At 45.5% G+C, this 19,796-nt stretch overlaps 1 protein-coding gene across 1 annotated transcript; it reads right to left on the minus strand.

The window, feature by feature from the left end:
• Positions 1–6,043: 6,043 nt before the first annotated feature.
• Positions 6,044–13,293, minus strand: LOC130295921 (protein huluwa-like). The gene is made up of 3 exons (XM_056547249.1): positions 11,125–13,293; positions 8,563–8,743; positions 6,044–7,320 (listed from the first exon to the last, which is right to left on the minus strand). Exons 1-3 carry the CDS (start codon positions 11,764–11,766, stop codon positions 7,148–7,150), a joined length of 996 nt encoding a protein of 331 aa, XP_056403224.1. The 5' UTR covers positions 11,767–13,293; the 3' UTR covers positions 6,044–7,147.
• Between the last annotated feature and the right edge of the window lie 6,503 nt (positions 13,294–19,796).

Below are 19,796 nucleotides of genomic sequence, written 5' to 3' on the forward strand. Positions count from 1 at the left end.
CGCCCCAGCATATGGTCTCACAAGGTGTCTGAGGATCTCATCTCGGTACCTAATGGCAGTCAGGCTACCTCTGGCAAGCATATGAAGGGCTGTGCGGCCCCCCCAAAGAAATGTCACCCCACACCATTACTGACCCACCGCCAAACTGGTCATGCAGGAGGATGTTGCAGGCAGCAGAACGTTCTCCACGGCGTCTCCAGACTGTCATATTTGCTCAGTGTGAACCTGCTTTCATCTGTGAAGAGTTCTGGTTCTGTACAGCAATCTAACAGGAAAAAAAAACCGAAATTGTATCCTATTTGAGAGCAGCTCAGATAATTCTAGGGTTGTATCACATTCAGGAGCAGGGCCAATCCCTGGCCTCAGTGGTCACAAGCTTTAGTTTTTTCGTCCCTATATTTCCCACCTCAGCCTAAACACCTTAACGGCACTGGACATACATATCCATCCTGCACAGGCTAAGGGGCTATGAAGGGAATTCGGGGGCTCAGCTTGCTTCATACATGGTGGCTCACTGATAATACCAGACAATAATCCTTTAGATGCCACGATCAATGACGATTGAGGCATCTTAAATCTAAAACCAAGTGAGTTCAGGGGGCTGATCAGAACCTCCACAGCACGATTACAGTGTCCCAGTCAGCCAAGATGGTGGCCGAAGGTCTCTCCCTTACCTCTGAGCCGCTCTAAGTCTTTGCTTATACAGTCTTCTTCAGGCAGCCTGTACAGGTAGAGCACCGATAACACTGATCAAGGCTATGCTACGGCAGCCTGTATAAGCAGAGCACTAATAACACTGATCAATGCTGTGCTATGGCAACCTGTACAAGTAGAGCACCAATAACACTGATCAGTGCTGTGCTATGACAGCCTGTACAAGTAGAGCACTGATAACACTGATCAATGCTGTGCTATGGCAGCCTGTATAAACATAGCACTAATAACACTGATCAGTGCTGTGCTATGGCAATCTGTATAAGAAAAGTACCGATAACACTGATCAATGCTGTGCTATGACAATCTGTATCTGTACCGATAACACTGATCAATGCTGTGCTACGTAGAAACTAAGCCACCTCCCAAAGCACCTCCCCCCCCCCCACCATCAGTTTTCTTTTCCCAATTTCACACTATTTTTATTTTTTTTTACTGTAGATTTGGTGGAAAAATGAGTGATGTCATTACAAAAGTACAATTGGTGGTGCATAAAAAAAAAGGCCCTCATATGGTTCTGTAGGAGGAAAATTGAAAGCAATATGGCTATTTGGAGAGGAGGAAAAAAACGCAAAAAAAAGCTGCAATTTTTTATAAAAATACCTACATCCTCAAGGGGTTGAATGCAGCTTCTGAAGTTTTGAGGTCCCCGGTCCTACCCATAATGCAAGTTCTGAGTATACTGAATCTACCCATCTATACGAATATGACAGGCGCCTGTTCTCATACAGCAATTCTTAGAACTGGCATTTGCTGTAATACCTCCTGTTGGCCTGTAGATGTCAGTGTGGCATCACATAGCTCATTGCTCTCTACAGCTGCATTGAAAGCTTTTGGCTGAACTGCACATGACCTATATTATTAGTGGGGATAATCCTTATACCCAGCAGCCAGAATTACAGTCCTTTTTGGAGGATTGCTAAAATTGCTCCTTAAATTGTATTATTGATTCCCAACCATGGTACCATCAGCTGTTGCAAAACTGCAACTCCCAGCATGTCCGGACAGCCTTCGGCTGTCCGGGCATGCTGGAAGTTGTAGTTTTGCAACAGCTGGAGGCACCCTGGTTGAGAAACTGTCTTAAACTGTCCCCTCATCTGTCAGATCTTCCAGTTTTACGTAATTAGATCTTAATCGTTTTAAGAACTCCGCTTGCTGTCGGTGAACGACAAACGCCGAAATCTGTGTCACAGGTATCATGATATCATCTAAGGCTGGCTTCCCATGAAGTGGCATGTCTTATCCCACTTTGGTGATCACAGCAGGAAAACGTAAAAAAAAAAAAAAAAAAAAAAATCACTTTTGTGACTTTTCTATTTACATAACATAATAAATTTACCCTAGTATGTTTCACATGCTAAAAAAAAAAAAAAAAATCCATTTGTGGTAAACACATGCGACCCATGCGGGACTCCAGCTGTTGCAGAACTACTAATTCCCAGCTGGCTGCCCCCGACAGCTGAGAAAAACTTTTCATTATTAGTGATTAAAAAATATACATTTACCACAAGATATATATCTGCTTTATTTGTCATAGCATTTTTTGTTTAGCATCTTTCATTTTCTACTTCTGCATCTGAAGGTTCAGAGCTCAGTGGGTGTTCCCTGCTTGTGGAGAAGCAGGATCAGGGCTCAGTGGATGTTCTCTGCTTGTGGAGCTGCAGGTTCAGAGCTCAGTGGGTGTTCTCTGCTTGTGGAGAAGCAGGATCAGGGCTCAGTGGGTGTTCTCTGCTTGTGGAGCAGCAGGATCAGAGCTCAGTGAGTGATCCCTGCTTGTGGAGCTGCAGGTTCAGAGCTCAGTGGGTGTTCTCTGCTTGTGGAGCTGCAGGTTCAGAGTACAGTGGATGTTCTCTGCTTGTGGAGCTGCAGCTTCAGAGCTCAGTATGTGTTCCCTGCTTTTGGAGCTGCAGGTTCGGAGTACAGTGGATGTTCTCTGCTTGTGGAGCTGCTGGTTCGGAGCTCAGTGGATGTTCCCTGTTTGTGGAGCTGCAGGTTCAGAGCTCTGTGGGTACAGTGTTTGTTTCCTGCTTGTGAAGCTGCAGGTTCAGAGCTCAGTGGGTGTTCCCTGCTTGTGGAGCTGCTGATTCAGAGCTCAGTGGGTGTTCCCTGCTTGTGGAGCTGCTGATTCAGAGCTCAGTGGGTGTTCCCTGCTTGTGGAGCTGCTGGTTCGGAGCTCAGTGGGTGTTCCCTGCTTGTGGAGCTGCTGGTTCGGAGCTCAGTGGGTGTTCCCTGCTTGTGGAGCTGCTGGTTCGGAGCTCAGTGGGTGTTCCCTGCTTGTGGAGCTGCTGATTCAGAGCTCAGTGAATGTTCTCTTTTTGTGGAGCTGCAGGTTCAGAGCTCAGTGGTGCGGTGTTTGTTTGTTTCCTGCTTGTGAAGCTGCAGGTTCAGAGCTCAGGGGGGTGTTTCCTGCTTGTGGGGAATAGGACAACAAAGACAGCTCTAGGAAGTCATACCAGGAATCTGTGGCAGAACATGGGAACATCCATCAAAAGGTTGGATACAGGTAACAGCCCAACCATTGAAAACTTAGGGTTGTCAAAGTTTCACACACTTCTGCTCCATTTTAGAGATGACAAACAAAACCTCTATAGTCTGATACTGTAGGCACATGTCTCCCCTCCCTGCTTACTGACCTCTGCCTGAGCTGTGCTGTAGGTAAGTGTTATTAGCACACAGAAGGTAATAAGGTTTATCCTAGAGGAGACACTGAGATTCTGCAATTTCTTACAAATAACTCTTGTACAGCCATGTCAGTAAGAGACACAAATACACACAGGTCACAGCATTCAAGAGAAAAATAAAAAAAGCTTTACAGGGAACACCCACTGAGCTCTGAACCTCTACAAGCTGGGAACACCCACTGAGCTCTGAACCTGCAGCTCCACAAGCAAGGAACACCCACTGAGCTCTGAACCTCTACAAGCAGGGAACACCCACTGAGCTCTGAACCTGCAGCTCCACAAGCAAGGAACACCCACTGAGCTCTGAACCTCTACAAGCAGGGAACACCCACTGAGCTCTGAACCTGCAGCTCCACAAGCAAGGAACACCCACTGAGCTCTGAACCTCTACATGCAGGGAACACCCACTGAGCTCTGAACCTGCAGCTCCACAAGCAAGGAACACCCACTGAGCTCTGATCCTGCAGCCCCACAAGCAGTGAACACCCACTGAGCTCTGAACCTCTACAAGCAGGGAACATCCAATGAGCTATGATCCTGCATCTCCACAAGCAGGGAACACCCACTGAGCTCTGAACCTCTACAAGCAGGGAACACCCACTGAGCTCTGAACCTCTATATGCAGGGAACACCCACTGAGCTCTGAACCTCTACAAGCAGGGAACACCCACTGAGCTCTGAACCTCTACAAGCAGGGAACACCCACTGAGCTCTGAACCTCTATATGCAGGGAACACCCACTGAGCTCTGAACCTCTACAAGCAGGGAACACCCACTGTGCTCTGAACCTGCAGCTCCACAAGCAAGGACCATCAACTGTGCTTTAAACCTGCAGCTCTACAAACAAACACCACCCACTTATCTCTGAACCTTCAGCTCTACAAGCAGAGTATGGTGTCCCAGCACAGGACGTCATCCTGTGGGCTAAATGTTGCCACTGTTCTGGATAGAGATGAGCGAACTTACAGTAAATTCGATTCGTCACGAACTTCTCTGCTCGGCAGTTGACTTTTCCTGCATAAATTAGTTCAGCTTTCAGGTGCTCCGATGGGCTGGAAAAGGTGGATACAGTCCTAGGAGACTCTTTCCTAGGAATGTATCCACCTTTTCCAGCCCACCGGAGCACCTGAAGGCTGAACTAATTTACGCAGGATAAGTCATCAACTGCCGAGCCGAGAAGTTCGTAACGAATCGAATTTACTGTAAGTTCGCTCATCTCTAGTTCTGGATCCACTGCTCCGTGGCGTAATCTGTTGCATTGTACTGTAATTTCTTGTTGTAGTATAATCAATGAAGTTACTATCACTTTAATGGAAATTGACACCTCAATCAGAGCCCCCCAAATTATTCTTATATAGTATAGGGGGGAGAGGGAGCTGTTCAGTCGTGAGGAGAGTCTGAGTGCAGAGCTCACTTCTAGCTGAGGGTGGCTTCACAGTTTGAAGAAGTATGAGGAGGCCTAAGGAGAGGACACCTATCATCTCCAGCCACACAAATCTCAGGAAAACCCCATCACTCAGGTGATGTTCAAGCCTGGTGGCAAGCACAACGCTCTGGGTGAAAAATTTTCTTCAGTCAGTCAGTATAAAGTCTCTAATTCAGTGTAGGCTGTCAGTGATCACCAGTCTGCAGTTGCAGCAACTACAAGTTCCTGCAAGGCGACAGGCTTCCCGGGCTCACTCTGCACTTCCCCCTGCAAAATTCCATACTATGAAGGATTTAACAACATTCCTGCCTTAGGAAATATAGTTTTCCGTAACCTCGCAACGTGGTTATCACTGTCCCTGCGCTTGGCCCAGGAGAGCCATCTTAATCCTCTGAACGTGGAGGTTAACGTTGCCCTGGCGTCACAAACTGTATTATAAAATCCACCCCATAGATACAGGAGAACATCCACTGAACTCTAAATCTGCATGATTGGATTTGAATTATTGCAACAACTAACGAGTCATAGGTTGGGAAACATCGGTCTTACCCACAGTTATACAAATCATGTATGGAAAGAAATATTCGTCAGGAGTGAAGAAAACCAGAAAAATAAAATTCTGGACCCTTTAATAATAATAATCAAACCATAAATTAATTAAAATATTTTTTTTTTTCGGTCAGCCACCAATGGCAGTGACCACGATCTCACAAATATAAATATACAACACCAATAAATTCACGAAAACATACATTGAAAAGTAACAGGACGGAGGAGGTCGGGCACAGACCACTCACAGGGGACACGAATGTATAAAAGTGGGGAACGAACGTCCTGTGATTGGGACGTGTCTTCAGCCTTAGTGGGATAAATACATATCAGGTGACCGGTTACACACACGTTGGGGGTCTGAATTTTTTTTTTTTTTTTTTGTGAAACGTCAGCCTGACTTCTGGGTGAACATTGACTGCAGAGCGGCATAAAACGTTCCGATTCTGCGTTACAGCACCTACTTCAGAGCTGTATTCACAATTCTACATATAGAAGATATATTTTATACTATAAAAGCAGCGTTTCCCAACCAGGGTGCCTCCAGCTGTTGCAAAACTACAACTCCCAGCATGCCCGGACAGCCAACGGCTGTCCGGGCATGCTGGGAGTTGTAGTTTTGCAACAGCTGGAGGCGCCCTGGTTGGGAAACACTGCTATGAAGAGTGTTTCCAGGTTTTATCCGCCACATCCCTATCATTCAGATATTTTGCTGGGGTTTACATGTAAAAGTGACATATACATTATATATATGATATATACACATACAACACATACATAAAATATACCATAGAAACAGACACAGGGGGCAGCAGCGCCAGGCTAGTCATTATGCTGCTTGTTTATGTGCCACAAATAACAAATTTCCCTTTAAAAAAAAAATTATAATAATAATCTAAAAAAAAAAAAAAAAAAATTATAATAAATCTAAAAAAATATTAATATTTTTTTAGACTTTTGCCTAATAAATAGTAAAAAAATCTTAACATACAACCTGAGAGACGGAGTCGGCAGACTGAGGAGTGGGGGGGGGGGGGGGTGGCATAATTTGGGGGGGCGATAAGAAGCTACAGGGGGCTGGGTAGACAGGTGGAGGAAGGGTTAATCCCATGCATTCATAGAAAGGGTCGCTAAAGGGGGCAATGTGTATTAGGGGCTTAGGTGCAGATTTTTAACACGTGTGAGACGATGGGCAAGGGGGCGGCTTTGGTGCGATTGGGGTCCTATAGATTGAACATTGAATATTGGGGTACAGGTGGGAATAGTGGGTGCAGGTAGGGTAAAGGGGAAGTGCTGGGGGGGATATGGATGTGTGTCGATCACATGGTGAAGGTTAGAGGGTAAAATAGGGGTACAGGTCAGTGTTTTCTATAATGGTTGAGAACTAAAGAGTGATGGGAGAGTATTTGGGTACAGGAAATAAATATATATAACAAACAGTGAGGCCTAGTGAATATAGGGGTGCAAAAGTGTCCAATGGACATAGGGGTAATAAATAGGGTGCTGCTCGTAATGGGTAAATATGGGGTAAAGGTTCGTACTATGATGTCCAAGCAAGTGAGGAGGAATTCTGGGGGTGCAGAACAGTATTCTCTGAACACATGAGGGGCTCGGTATGTAAGGGCGATGGCAGTGTGATAGTGCGGGGGCTTAGGGAACCTATCAAGGTCCGAAAAAGATGTGAACGTATGGATTAGGGTGCAGGGAATCTGTGTAGATGACAATATTTGGGGGACAGGTGAAGGTCTGCGTGGTCCTCAGGTTGGGGTACAGTCATTTATACCCAGTATTGCTTGCTGCAGATGACTGGGATTTGGTGGTTGTGTCTGTTCTCCCGGCGGAGCCGGTTCTTCCTCATATAACAGGGGTCGTAGTAATCCCATTCCATCCCAGAGGCCCAGGACTGGGAGCAGGAGTCACTGTCGGAGGATAAGATGTGCAGAGAGATACCTGGAGGAGACAGGAGGAGGAGAACATGAGGACTGAGGCCACACAGCAGGTCCCACCAGGAGAGCCCGGTGCGGCAGGAGAGGCAACAATACAGTTTCCCGGACCCTTTTGGTTTAGTGTTGGGTCCAAGTACATATTGGCCCAAATTTATCAATCTGTCTCAAAACCAAACCTGTTTGTTGCCCATAGCAACAAATCACAGCTGGTTAAAGGAGTAGTTCAGCAAAAAATTACTTATCCACTATCCATAGGATAGGGGATAAGTTATAGATCGCGGGGTGTCCGAGCACTGGGACCCGCGTGATCTCCTGAACAGGGCCCCGGCAGGCTGCTGGAAGCGGCTGTTCAAACCCCCGCAGGAAGCAGTGGCCGACACCCCCCTGCCATGTATCTCTATGAGATGCATGGAGGGGGCGTGTCGGCTGGCGGTCCATGCAAGGGGCTGCACGCCCCCTTCCAGCAGGAGATCGCGGGGGGTCCCAGTGCTCGGACATCCCGCGATCTATAACTTATCCCCTATCCTTTAGATAGGGGGATACGTTATTTTTCACTACAGAACTCTTTTAAGGCTGCATTCACATCTCGTTTTTGCAATACGGTTCCCGTATCCGGTTTCAGTGCAGAAACCGTACGGAACCGTATTTATAGACATTTCATAGAAAACCGTATGACAACCGTAGCATCCGGTTGTGTAGGTTTTGCATCATCTACGGTTTTATCCGTTTTTTTCCCGTACACAAAACTGTAGTCTACTACGGTTTTATGTCCGGGTGAAAAAAAACGGATACAACTCGTATACTTTTTTTATTTTTAAATGGTGGTCTATGGAAACCGTATGTGCGTACGGTTCCATCTGGTTTGCACAATACGGTTTTGCAGTTTGCACATGCGCAGTGCACGCCGAAAGTTCTTCCCACAAATAGAACAAGAAGAACTTTAATTAAAGGACAAACATAAAACCGTATTTTTTTTTTCTTCAAAAAACGTATTAAACCGTATGCAACCGGACACGTATGCAACCGTATATGGTTTAAAACGGTACAGAGGTATATACGGTTGTACACGGTTCGGTCCGGTCTTGAGACATATGTTTGACCTGATTCGGGAACCGTATTGCAAAAACGAGATGTGAATGCGGCCTATGATATGAAATTGGAGCGGCGATTGGTTGCTATAGAAGTTTGTTTTCAGGCAGATTGATAGGTCTGGGCCGTGGAGTTTCTATTTTGTGGATGCACTGACCTGCACTGACCCCGAAGTCACTGTCCAGGCCCGGACCCAGGAAACTGCTGTTGGCTGAAAATCGAGTTGGCAAATCATCCGGGGGGATACTGCTGGCGTGGTCAAAAAGTACGGACCCCAAAGGGGTGAACGGGGCTCCCAGAGGCTTCCTCTGTGTACTGGTCTTATTGCAATTCTTCACCTTCGGAGAGAAGAGAAGGAAACATATAACGTAGAACAACTACAACCCCCAACAAATGTATACACATTACAACTCCCAACATGATCATAATACAACTCTATTACACTCTATACATAGAACAACTACAACTCCTAATATGACCATAATACAACTCTATTATACTATTTACATAGAACATGTACAGCCCCCAACTAATAATAGTTATATACATTACCACTCCCAACATGATCATAATACAATTCTATTATACTATATACATAGAACAACTACAACGCCTAATATGATCATAATGCAACTCTATTACACTCTCTACATAGATCACTACAACCTCCAACATGGCCGATCACTGGGCATGGCGATAATACAATTCTATTATACTATATACATAGAACACTACAACTCCCAATATGATCTGACCACTGGACATAACCATAATACAACTCTACTATACTCTATACATGGATTACTACAACCCCCAACATGACCAACTGATGTCCATTACCATAATACCATTCTATTATACTCTATACATAGATCACTACAACCCCCAACATGACCAATCACGATAATACAATTCTACTATACTCTATAGATCAGTGATTCCCAACCAGGGTGCCTCCAGCTGTTGCAAAACTACAACTCCCAGGATGCCCGGACAGCCGAAGGCTGTCCGGGCATCCTGGGAGTTGTAGTTTTGCAACAGCTGGAGGCACCCTGGTTGGGAATCACTGCTATAGATAGAACACTACAAACTCCAACATGGCCGATCACTGGACATGACCATAATACAATCCTATTAAACTCTATACATGGATTACTACAACCCCCAATATGACCATAATACAATTCTACTATACTCTATACATAGATCACTACAACCCCCAACATGACCAATCACTGGGCATGGCAATTATACAATTCTACTACACTCTATAGATCAGTGTTTCCCAACCAGGGTGCCTACAGCTGTTGCAAAACTACAACTCCCAGCATGCCAAAGGCTGTCCGGGCATGCTGGGAGTTGTAGTTTTGCAACAGCTGGAGGCACCCTGGTTGGGAAACACTGCTATAGATAGAACACTACCACCTCATGACCATAATACAATTCTATTATACTTTATACATGGATCACTACAACCCCCAACATGACCAACTGATGGGCATTACCATAATACGATTCTATTATACTCCATACAGAGATCACTACAACCCCCAACATGTTCATGGTAAAAATTTTCTTATATTTTACACACAGAACGTGACCACAATACAATTCATTAGACCTCTACACATGACCATTAGGCTGTGTTCACAACATTATTTCAATAGGATTAGGCTGCACCGTGCACACTACAGAATTTCCGCGGCAGAAACCCCAATTCCAGCCTCTGCCAAAATAATCGACATGTCAATTCTTTCTGGGGAATCCGCACGGAAATGCATTGCTGTCTATGTCACTGTGTAAGGGCGTGTTTCCCAATTAGGGTGCCTCCAGATGTTGCTAATCTACAACTGGGAGTTGTAGTTTTGCAACAGCTGGAGGCACCCTGGTTGGGAAACACTGTCTCAAGTGTTCAGCTCAGAGCTCTACTGTCTTATTCTCCCTATCAGTAAGCAGTATTAATCAGATTTTCCAGAAATATACCATCATAACCCACTAGACTACAGGAAATCATTTGCATTAACCCTTTCAGTTCCACCAGTCGCCTGTGGCTTTTATATGTGCATTAAAGGGGTACTCCGGTGTAAAACAATTTTATTTTTTATTTTTTTTATCAACTGTTGCCAGAAAGTTAAACAGATTTGTAAATGACTTCGATTAAAAAAATCTTTACCCTTCCAGTACTTTTAAACAGCTGTATGCTACAGAGGAAATTCTTTTCCTTTTGAATTTCTTTTTTGTCTTGTCCACAGCGCGCTCTGCTGTCCATTTTAGGAACTGTCCAGAGCAGCATATATTTTCCATGGGGATTTTCTCCTCCTCTGGACAGTCCCTAAAATGGACAGCAGAGGTCAGCAGAGAGCACTGTGCTCGTGAGAGAAGAGAAATCCAAAATGAAAAGCATTTCCTCTGTAGTATACAGCCCCTAAAAAGTACTGGAAGGATTAAGATTTTTTAATAGAAGTCATTTACAAATCTGTTAAACTTTCTGGCACCAGTTGATTAAAAAAAATAAAAAAAAAAGTTTTCCACTGGAGTACCACTTTAAGCCTGCAGGGTACAGCACGGCGGATATGAATTCCTAGCGGTTGACTGACTAGACCCTTCAGCGCCGTACCACGTCAATCGATCACAGAATTGCTATCTAGGTGCAAAAAAAAAAAAAAAAAAAAAAAAAAAACTTTGTGACCCTTAGAATTTTAGGAAAGATCTCACTTACCCCGGGGACCATTTGCGGAGCCGCCGGTGTGTTGGGTGGCGCGGCATTTTGCCTGGACTCTTGCTCGCTGTACGATATTCCGCCACCTCCTCCGCCATCTTCCACTTCGTTCCAGCTGATCACTCGCTCTTGGCACATGCTGGGAGATCCAGAGAGGAAACAAGGCATAGGCGAGGCACGGGGCGGGTGCAGACAGTAGGGTCTCACCGGGGTCTCGTTCTGCTTATGGCACCATTCCCTGGTAGACTGAAGCCTATCACAGGACGCATGGGCACTTTCGCCAAGGGCCAACGTGGCCTCCAAACCTTGACTGATGGCCGCACAGTAGCTGTCATAGGTGGACTTATCTGGGCAACCAGGCCCCGGCCAGTTATTATGTCTAGCCTCGTTCCTATAGGGGGGGTTGTTGCCCCTGGACCCCCCTCCTCGCCTCTTGGCCCGTTTCTTTAGGGGCAGGACAGGAAGGCGGTAGAAGAGCAAAAAGCAATTGATGAGGAAGAGTAAAACCACACATGGGAGGAGGATGAAAACCAGGAGCGTCAGAGATGGCTGCAAGACCAACTTCTCCTCTACGGACGGAGCCGCCTGAGACAGTGGGTTCCCCCCAACGAAGGGGGGGAGAGAGGGGGTCACAGACACCATGGCATTAACAGATACTAGAGTATTTGGAATAGGATTAAGGGGGAGGGGAGTCTGGAGGCCTTGGGTCAGGCTCAATAGCCGGAATGAGGACCAGGGATTGGGGTTTGGGTGCCATCTACAACCATAGTCTGAGGCCTAGTGGAACTACAACATCTAGCAGGCCTTCACCATTGTACTCCCGCCATGACAGTATGACACACGGACAGTGGTTAACAATAGACAACACCTAAAATGGCCACGACAAAAAGGTCCTATACACGTATACGAATTCTACACGCCTCGGTTCTGTTCAGAAAAGAAGGGGTTAACGTGAGGTGTCAATCAATCCCAGCTTGTGACTGTGTCCATCCCCCCCCACCAGGTAAACACCTGAGTGTAGAGAGGAGGGGTCAGAGGGCAAATCCAAGGGGCGAAAAGTGACCCTAAAGTAATCGGCGCTTTATTGGTGGGTGTAGGGTCCGGGTTCTTGTGGTCCAGCTATCGTGTATGTGAAGATGGCGGCGGCTGTATGTGGGCATACTGTGAGTTATTTTGTGTTTACGTTGCATTAATAGCACACACTGAGGTATTATGTGAGTGCAAGGTAGTGTTTCCCAACCAGGGTGCCTCCAGCTGTTGCCAAACTACAACTCCCAGCATGTCCGGACATCCAAATTCACTAAGGTATAACGTGAGTCAAAGGCAGCGTTTCCCAACCTGTGTGCCTCCAGCTGTTGCAAAACTACAACTCCCAGCATGCCCGGACATCCAAATTCACTAAGGTATAACGTGAGTCAAAGGCAGCGTTTCCCAACCTGTGTGCCTCCAGCTGTTGCAAAACTACAACTCCCAGCATGCCCGGACAGCCAAATTCACGAAGGTATAACGTGAGTCAAAGGCAGTGTTTCCCAACCTGTGTGCCTCCAGCTGTTGCAAATCTACAACTCCCAGCATGCCCGGACAGCCAAATTCACGAAGGTATAACCTGAGTCAAAGGCAGTGTTTCCCAACCTGTGTGCCTCCAGCTGTTGCCAAACTACAACTCCCAGCATGCTTGGACATCCAAATTCACTAAGGTATAACATGAGTCAAAGGCAGTGTTTCCCAATCAGGGAGCCTCCAGCTGTTGCCAAACTACAACTCCCAGCATGCCCTTACAGCCAAATTCACTAAGGTATAACGTGAGTCAAAGGCAGTGTTTCCCAATCAGGGAGCCTCCAGCTGTTGCAAAACTACAACTCCCAGCATGCCCTTACAGCCAAATTCACTAAGGTATAACGTGAGTCAAAGGCAGTGTTTCCCAACCTGTGTGCCTCCAGCTGTTGCCAAACTACAACTCCCAGCATGCTTGGACATCCAAATTCACTAAGGTATAACATGAGTCAAAGGCAGTGTTTCCCAATCAGGGAGCCTCCAGCTGTTGCCAAACTACAACTCCCAGCATGCCCTTACAGCCAAATTCACTAAGGTATAACGTGAGTCAAAGGCAGTGTTTCCCAACCAGGGTGCCTCCAGCTGTTGCAAAACTACAACTCCCAGCATGCCCGGACAGCCGTTGGCTGTCCGGGCATGCTGAAAGTTGTAGTTTTGCAACAGCTGAAGGCACCCAGGTTTGGAAACACTGGTTAAAGGGTACCTTAAATTATAGTCCTGGCGGGAGGATATCTGATTAAACTTCACGGCAAAGGCATAGCCCGAGACAGATGTGCCGGAAGCCCCAAAGACTACCACATGTTTTTTGTGTGCATATATACGTCTCCTGATCGTGTTGGTGGAGAGATACCAAAACCTGTGTAGAGGAAGAGTGGTGCGGTTGCCCATAGCAACCAATCAGATGACTTCTTTATTTTTAACAAAGGCCTGTGAAAAATGAAAGTAGCGATCTGATTGGTTGCTATGGGCAATTGCTCCACTCTTCCTCTGCACAGGTTTTAATAAAACTCCCCAGTTGCTGCAAAATCTAAACCGATATCCTGCTGCCGGGACTATCTTCAGAGGTGCGCTTAAAGGGGTACTCCGGTGGAAACCTTTTTTTTTTTTTTTAAATCAACTGGTGCCATTAAATCAACATGGCTACGCCATTTTATGCTAGGGACGTTAGGGACCCACTCTAAATAGGTGGCCTTGACGTGGCGAGTGGGCTTGTACTTTTTGATCAAAAATGTATAATAACAACCTGTTAGTTTTTGATATTATGCTGAGAAGCAATCAAATCATTATACAAGATTGTAGATGTGCACTATGTCTGTATTCTACTCGAATTCAGATTTGTAAATTACTTTTATTAAAAAATCTTAATCCATCCACTACTTATTAGCTGCTGAATACTACAGAGGAAATTCTTTTCTTTTTGGAGCACAGAGCTCTCTGCTGACATCACGAGCACAGTGCTCTCTGCTGACATCTCTTTCCATTTTAGGAACTGTCCAGAGCAGAATATGTTTGCTATGGGGTATTTTCTCCTACTCTGGACAGTTCTTAAAATGGACAGAGATGTCAGCAGAGAGCACTGTGCTCGTGATGTCAGCAGAGAGCTCTGTGTTCCAAAAAGAAAAGAATTTCCTCTGTAGTATTCAGCAGCTAATAAGTAGTGGATGGATTAAGATTTTTTAATAAAAGTAATTTACAAATCTGTTTAACTTTCTGGCACCAGTTGATAACCCCTTTCCACTTGAGTACCCCTTTAAGCGCACCTCTGAAGATAGTCCCGGCAGCAGGATATCGGTTTAGATTTTGCAGCAACCGGGGAGAATTATGAAAACCTGTGCAGAGGAAAAGTGGTGCAGTTGCCCATAGCAACCAATCAGATTGCTTCTTTCATTTTTCTGAGGCCTTTGTTAAAAAAAAGTTTTCCACTCTTAGGGTACATACAGATGAGCCGATCCACAGCATGTTTTACGCTGTGGATTCGCCGCCGAAGGACCCCTACAGGGTGCCTTTTAGATATGCCTGCTCAGAGCGGCAAAACGCCACTACGAGCAGACACACTGCCATGTGTGAGTCGCAGTATATTCGCGCAGTATACTCACACATTCCGGCTGCTCCGGCCCAGCTCAGGGAGCAGGGGGAGTGGCCGCGATGTGTGCAAGTACACCGCACATGCGCGGCAACTCACACATTGCAGTGGTGTGTCTGCTTGTAGCAGCGTATTGCGAAACCAGCAAGGGGTGCTTCGGCAACGGCGGATCCGCAGCGTAAAATGCGCTGTGGATCCGCTCATCTGAATGTACCCTTAGGCTGTGTTCACATAGTGGAATTTCCGAGCGGAGTCTGTTGGAAATATTCTGCTTGAAAAATTCTGCTGCAGTAGAGTCTCATTCTTTCCAACAGGTTTCTGCTGCACCATATACACGGTGGAATTTTCTGCCGCGGAAACATCTGCGGCTGAAATCCCGTTTTTGTCGTCGGCAGAAACAATGAACATTTGCAAAATGTCTGCCCATGTAGCCTAAGGGTACGCTCACACGGGGGGATTTATTTGCGGTTCTTTCGCTGCGTATTTGAAAGGGGGCGGGCTCTTCTCGGCTGTCCGCAGCAGATTTTCCAGGGCGGATTTTCCACCATGGAAATTCCGCTGCGGAAAATCTGCTGAGTACAGCCGAGAAGAGCCGGCTCCCTTTCAAATACGCAGCAGGAAACCCACAAATAAATCCACCCATGTGAACTTTACCCTTAGGCTATGTTCTGTGTGGAATTTCGCAGGGAGATTCCGCAGCAGCAGAGTCCCATTGATTTCAATGGGATTCTGGTGCGCTGTTCACATAGCAGAATTTCTCATAGACAGCAAGGCCTTTATGTGCATTGTCCACAGAAAGAATAGACATGGGAAGGACCTATACGTAATATTTGGTGGACTCAAAAACACAGCAGCTCAAATAAACTGCATCAAAAAAAGCCCAAAAGGGAAAAACAACCCCCAAAAAATTAGACCTTATGGCAGTGTTTTCCAACCAGGGTGCCTCCAGCTGTTGCAAAACTACAACTCTCAGCATGCCCAGACAGCCGAAGGCTGTCTGGGCATGCTGGGAGTTGTAGTTTTGCAAAAGCTGGAGGCACACTGATTGGGAAACACTCCCCTGAGCAATCACTAATGTAAGTCAAAGGCTGTTCGGGCATGCTTGGAGCTGTAGTTTTGCAACAGCTGGAGGCACACTGATTGGGAAACACTGCCCTGAGCAATCACTAATGTAAGCCAAAGACTGTCCGGGCATGCTGGTAGTTGTAGTTTTGCAACAGCTGGAGGCACACTGGTTGGGAAACACTGCCCTGAGCAATTACTAATGTAAGTCAAAGGCTGTTCGGGCATGCTTGGAGCTGTAGTTTTGCAACAGCTGGAGGCACACTGATTGGGAAACACTGCCCTGAGCAATTACTAATGTAAGCCAAAGGCTGTCCGGGCATGCTGGTAGTTGTAGTTTTGCAACAGCTGGAGGCACACTGGTTGGGAAACACTGCCCTGAGCAATCACTAATGTAAGTCAAAGGCTGTTCGGGCATGCTGGTAGTTGTAGTTTTGCAACAGCTGGAGGCACACTGATTGGGAAACACTGCCCTGAGCAATCACTAATGTAAGCCTAAGGCTGTCCGGGCATGTTGGTAGTTGTAGTTTTGCAACAGCTGGAGGCACCCTGGTTGGAAAACACTGCCTGATACGGTGAGCGTGCAGTTGATGAATCTGGGTAACGCCATCGCGGACAAGCGATTCTGTTGCACGGCTCACAGTATTACTGAACGTCACATTATTTGCGCGGTGACCTTACTATTGCTGGGGGTTCAGGATGTCGGGGGGGGGGGGGGGGGGGGGCGATGGCGTCGTCCGCCCAGAGTTTGGAAGATAAATCCGAGTTAGTTTGTGTAACACTTGTGTTGCTTGTTTGGGCCTTTCCTGGAAATGGCTCCTGAAATAGCAGCATGTGTGCTGGGAACGGTGTCCCAGATATAACCGGCGTCCTTGACACCTCAGCGGATGATTTACCGGAGGCGTCAGCAGGTGCGCTTAACCTTTTCCCAGCTCTGGGTTATACCGTACGATCTATGACGACCCACATTATAACATTTCCCCGTAAATCAAGGCAGACGTGTCAGTACAGCGTTAGGGGACATCAATCGCTGCCACCTCGGGGCGGCGGCCATTTTATTCTTTGATGTCTCCGGTGAATACATCACACTCATTGGCCCAGATTTATTAAAAGCTTACATTTTACCAGAACAATCTGAGAAACGGAAGCTGAGCTGTGACTGGTTGCTATGGGTGATTCAGACACTGTTTTGCCTCACGCAAATAAATCTAGGCCTTTGATAAAATGGCCTTTGTTGCCCATAGCAACAACCAGTCAAAGGCCCCCTTATTCGGCTGTTCTGGACAAAATGGAAGCTGCATTGTAAGTTGGTTGCTATGGGCAACAAGGTGTTCGTCTTTTATGTTTATGAGGCCCCTATGTTAGGCCTCTTTCACACATGTATCTTGCATGCTTAGGCTGCCGGGCATGCTGGGAGTTGTAGTTTTGCAACAGCTGGAAACACACTGTTTGAATGCAGGGAAAACACTGCTCTAGGACGTATATATATATATATATATATATATATATATATATATATATATTAGTGGGGATCAAAAGTTTGGGCACCCCAGGTAAAAAATTGTATTCATGTGCATAAAGAAGCCAAGGAAAGATGGAAACATCTCAAAGGCATCAAATTACAGATTAGACGTTCTTATAATATGTCAACAAAAGTTGGATTTTATTTCGATCATTTACACTTTCAAAATAACAGAAAACAAAAAAATGGCATCTGCAAAATGTTGGGCACCCTGCAGAGTTAATATCTTGTACTGCTCCCTTTGGCAAGTATCACAGCTTGTAAACGCTTTTTGTAGCCAGCAAAGAGTCTTTCAATTCTTGTTTGAGGTATCTTTGCCATTCTTCCTTACAAAAGTCTTCCAGTTCTTTGAGATTTCTGGGCTGTCTGTCACGCACTGCTCTTTTAAGGTCTATCCATAGATTTTCAATTATGTTGAGGTCAGGAGATTATGAAGGCCATGGACAAACCTTCAGTTTACGCCTCTTGATGTAATCCCCCGTGGATTTCGAGGTGTGTTTAGGATCATTATCCATTTGTAGAAGCCATCCTCTCTTTAACTTCAGCTTTTTTACATATGGCATCAAGTAAGCATCCAAAATTTGCTGACATTTTATTGAATCCATTTTTCCTTCTACTCAAGAGATGTTCCCTGTGCCACTGGCTGCAATACAACCCCAAAGCATGATTGATCCACCCCCATGCTTAACAGTTGGACAGAGGTTCTTTTCATTAAATTCTGTTCCCCTTCTTCTTCAAACATATCTTTGCTCATTCCGACCAAAAAGTTACATTTTAACCTCATCGGTCCACAGAACTTGTTTCCAAAATGCATCAGGCTTGTCTATATGTTCGTTTGCAAAGTTCAAACGCTGATTTTTGTGGTGAGGACATAGAATAGGTTTTCTTCTGATGACTCTTCCATGAAGACCATATTTGTACAAGTATCTCTTGTAGGGATTGTGCAGTCAAACATGGGTTTTGAATTGTTTTTCTCACAATCCTGTGAGCTGTTCTGTCTGATAGTTTTCTTGGTCTTCCAGATCTTGCTTTAACTTCCACTGTTTCTGATGACTGCCATTTCTTAATTACATTCCGAACAGAGGATATTGACATCTGAAAACATTTTGCTATCTTCTTACAGCCTTCTCCAGCTTTGTGAGTGTCAACTATTTTCAGTTTCAGATTTCTAGACAACTGCTTAGAAGAACCCATGGGGCTGATTGTTGGGGCAAGGTCAGATGAGTCTGGGCATTTAAAACCTTTGAGATTGACATCACCTGGTCTTCCCAGATGATGATTGAGAACAATCCATGACACTGGCAGGTCTCAGCTTTGCAAAGGGGGCAGTGCATGCTATAAATTCTGCAAGGTGCCCAAACTTTTGCAGATGCCATTTTTTTTTGTTTTCTGTTATTTTGAAAGTGTAAATGATGGAAATAAAATCTAACTTTTGTTGACATATTATAAGAATGTCTAATCTGTAATTTGATGCCTTTTGGAGATTTTTTTTCATCTTTCCTTGGCTTCTTGATGCACATTAATACAAATTTTTACCTGGTGTGCCCAAACTTTTGATCTCCACTGTGTGTGTGTGTGTGTGTGTGTGTGTGTGTGTGTGTGTGTATATATATATATATATATATATATATATATATATATATATATATATATATATATATTTTTTTTTTTTTTTTAATTAAAGAAACAAGTACACTTTAAAAACCTACCTTTTAAAATGTTGATATCAGACGACATAACTTTAATGCAATACTGTCACTTTTTTTTTTAACACAGACATGTCAAAGGTTTTGTTCAGTCTGGGTCTCAGTGCTGATTACCCCATGATCTCTAGATATAGCCGGGAGAAGAGTACAGCAGCACACTTCACTGCCTGGCTTGGCACTAAGTTCGACCGAGAAGCGAAGTGCTCTGCTGTGCGCTTCCTCCATCTATATCTAGAGATCAGTGAAGTAACCAGCACTAAGACCCCGACCGAACACCTATGACAAGTCTGCATGATATGACAAAGCTTTAAAGGAGTACTCTGCCCCTAGACATCTTATCCCCTATCCTAAGGATAGGGGATAAGATGTCTGATCACGGGGATCCTGCCACTGGGAACCCCCATGATCTCGTCTGCGGGACCCAAAACATCCAGTGTACAGAGTGAACTTCGCTCCATGCCGTCACGCCCCCTCAATGCAAGTCTAGGCCGTCACGACCCTTCTCATAGACTTGCATTGAAGGGGCGTGGCCGTGATGTCACGAAGGGGGCGTGGACGTGACATCAAGAACCTCCGGTGCTGCACCCGACGATCTAAACGAACGCCGGGTGCAGCAGGTAGATCAGACATCTTATCCCCTATCCTTTGGTTAGGCGATAAGATGTCTAGGGATGGAGTACCCCTTTAAGGAGGATGGATGATGCCCTCTTTTCTGCTACATGTGGATTCTATTATGAGACAGTGT

This window comes from Hyla sarda, chromosome 1 (assembly GCF_029499605.1).
Source record: "Hyla sarda isolate aHylSar1 chromosome 1, aHylSar1.hap1, whole genome shotgun sequence".
Classification (NCBI taxonomy): domain Eukaryota; kingdom Metazoa; phylum Chordata; class Amphibia; order Anura; family Hylidae; genus Hyla; species Hyla sarda.

Coding starts and splice junctions, on each gene's coding strand:
- LOC130295921 (XM_056547249.1), bottom strand. CDS start 11,766: ATGGTGTCTGTGACCCCCTCTCTCCCCCCCTTCGTTGGGGGGAACCCA. Junction 8,744..11,124: donor CTCCGCAAATGGTCCCCGGG/GTAAGTGAGATC, acceptor TTCTCTCCGAAG/GTGAAGAATTGCAATAAGAC. Junction 7,321..8,562: donor TGACTTCGGGGTCAGTGCAG/GTCAGTGCATCC, acceptor TGTCTCCTCCAG/GTATCTCTCTGCACATCTTA.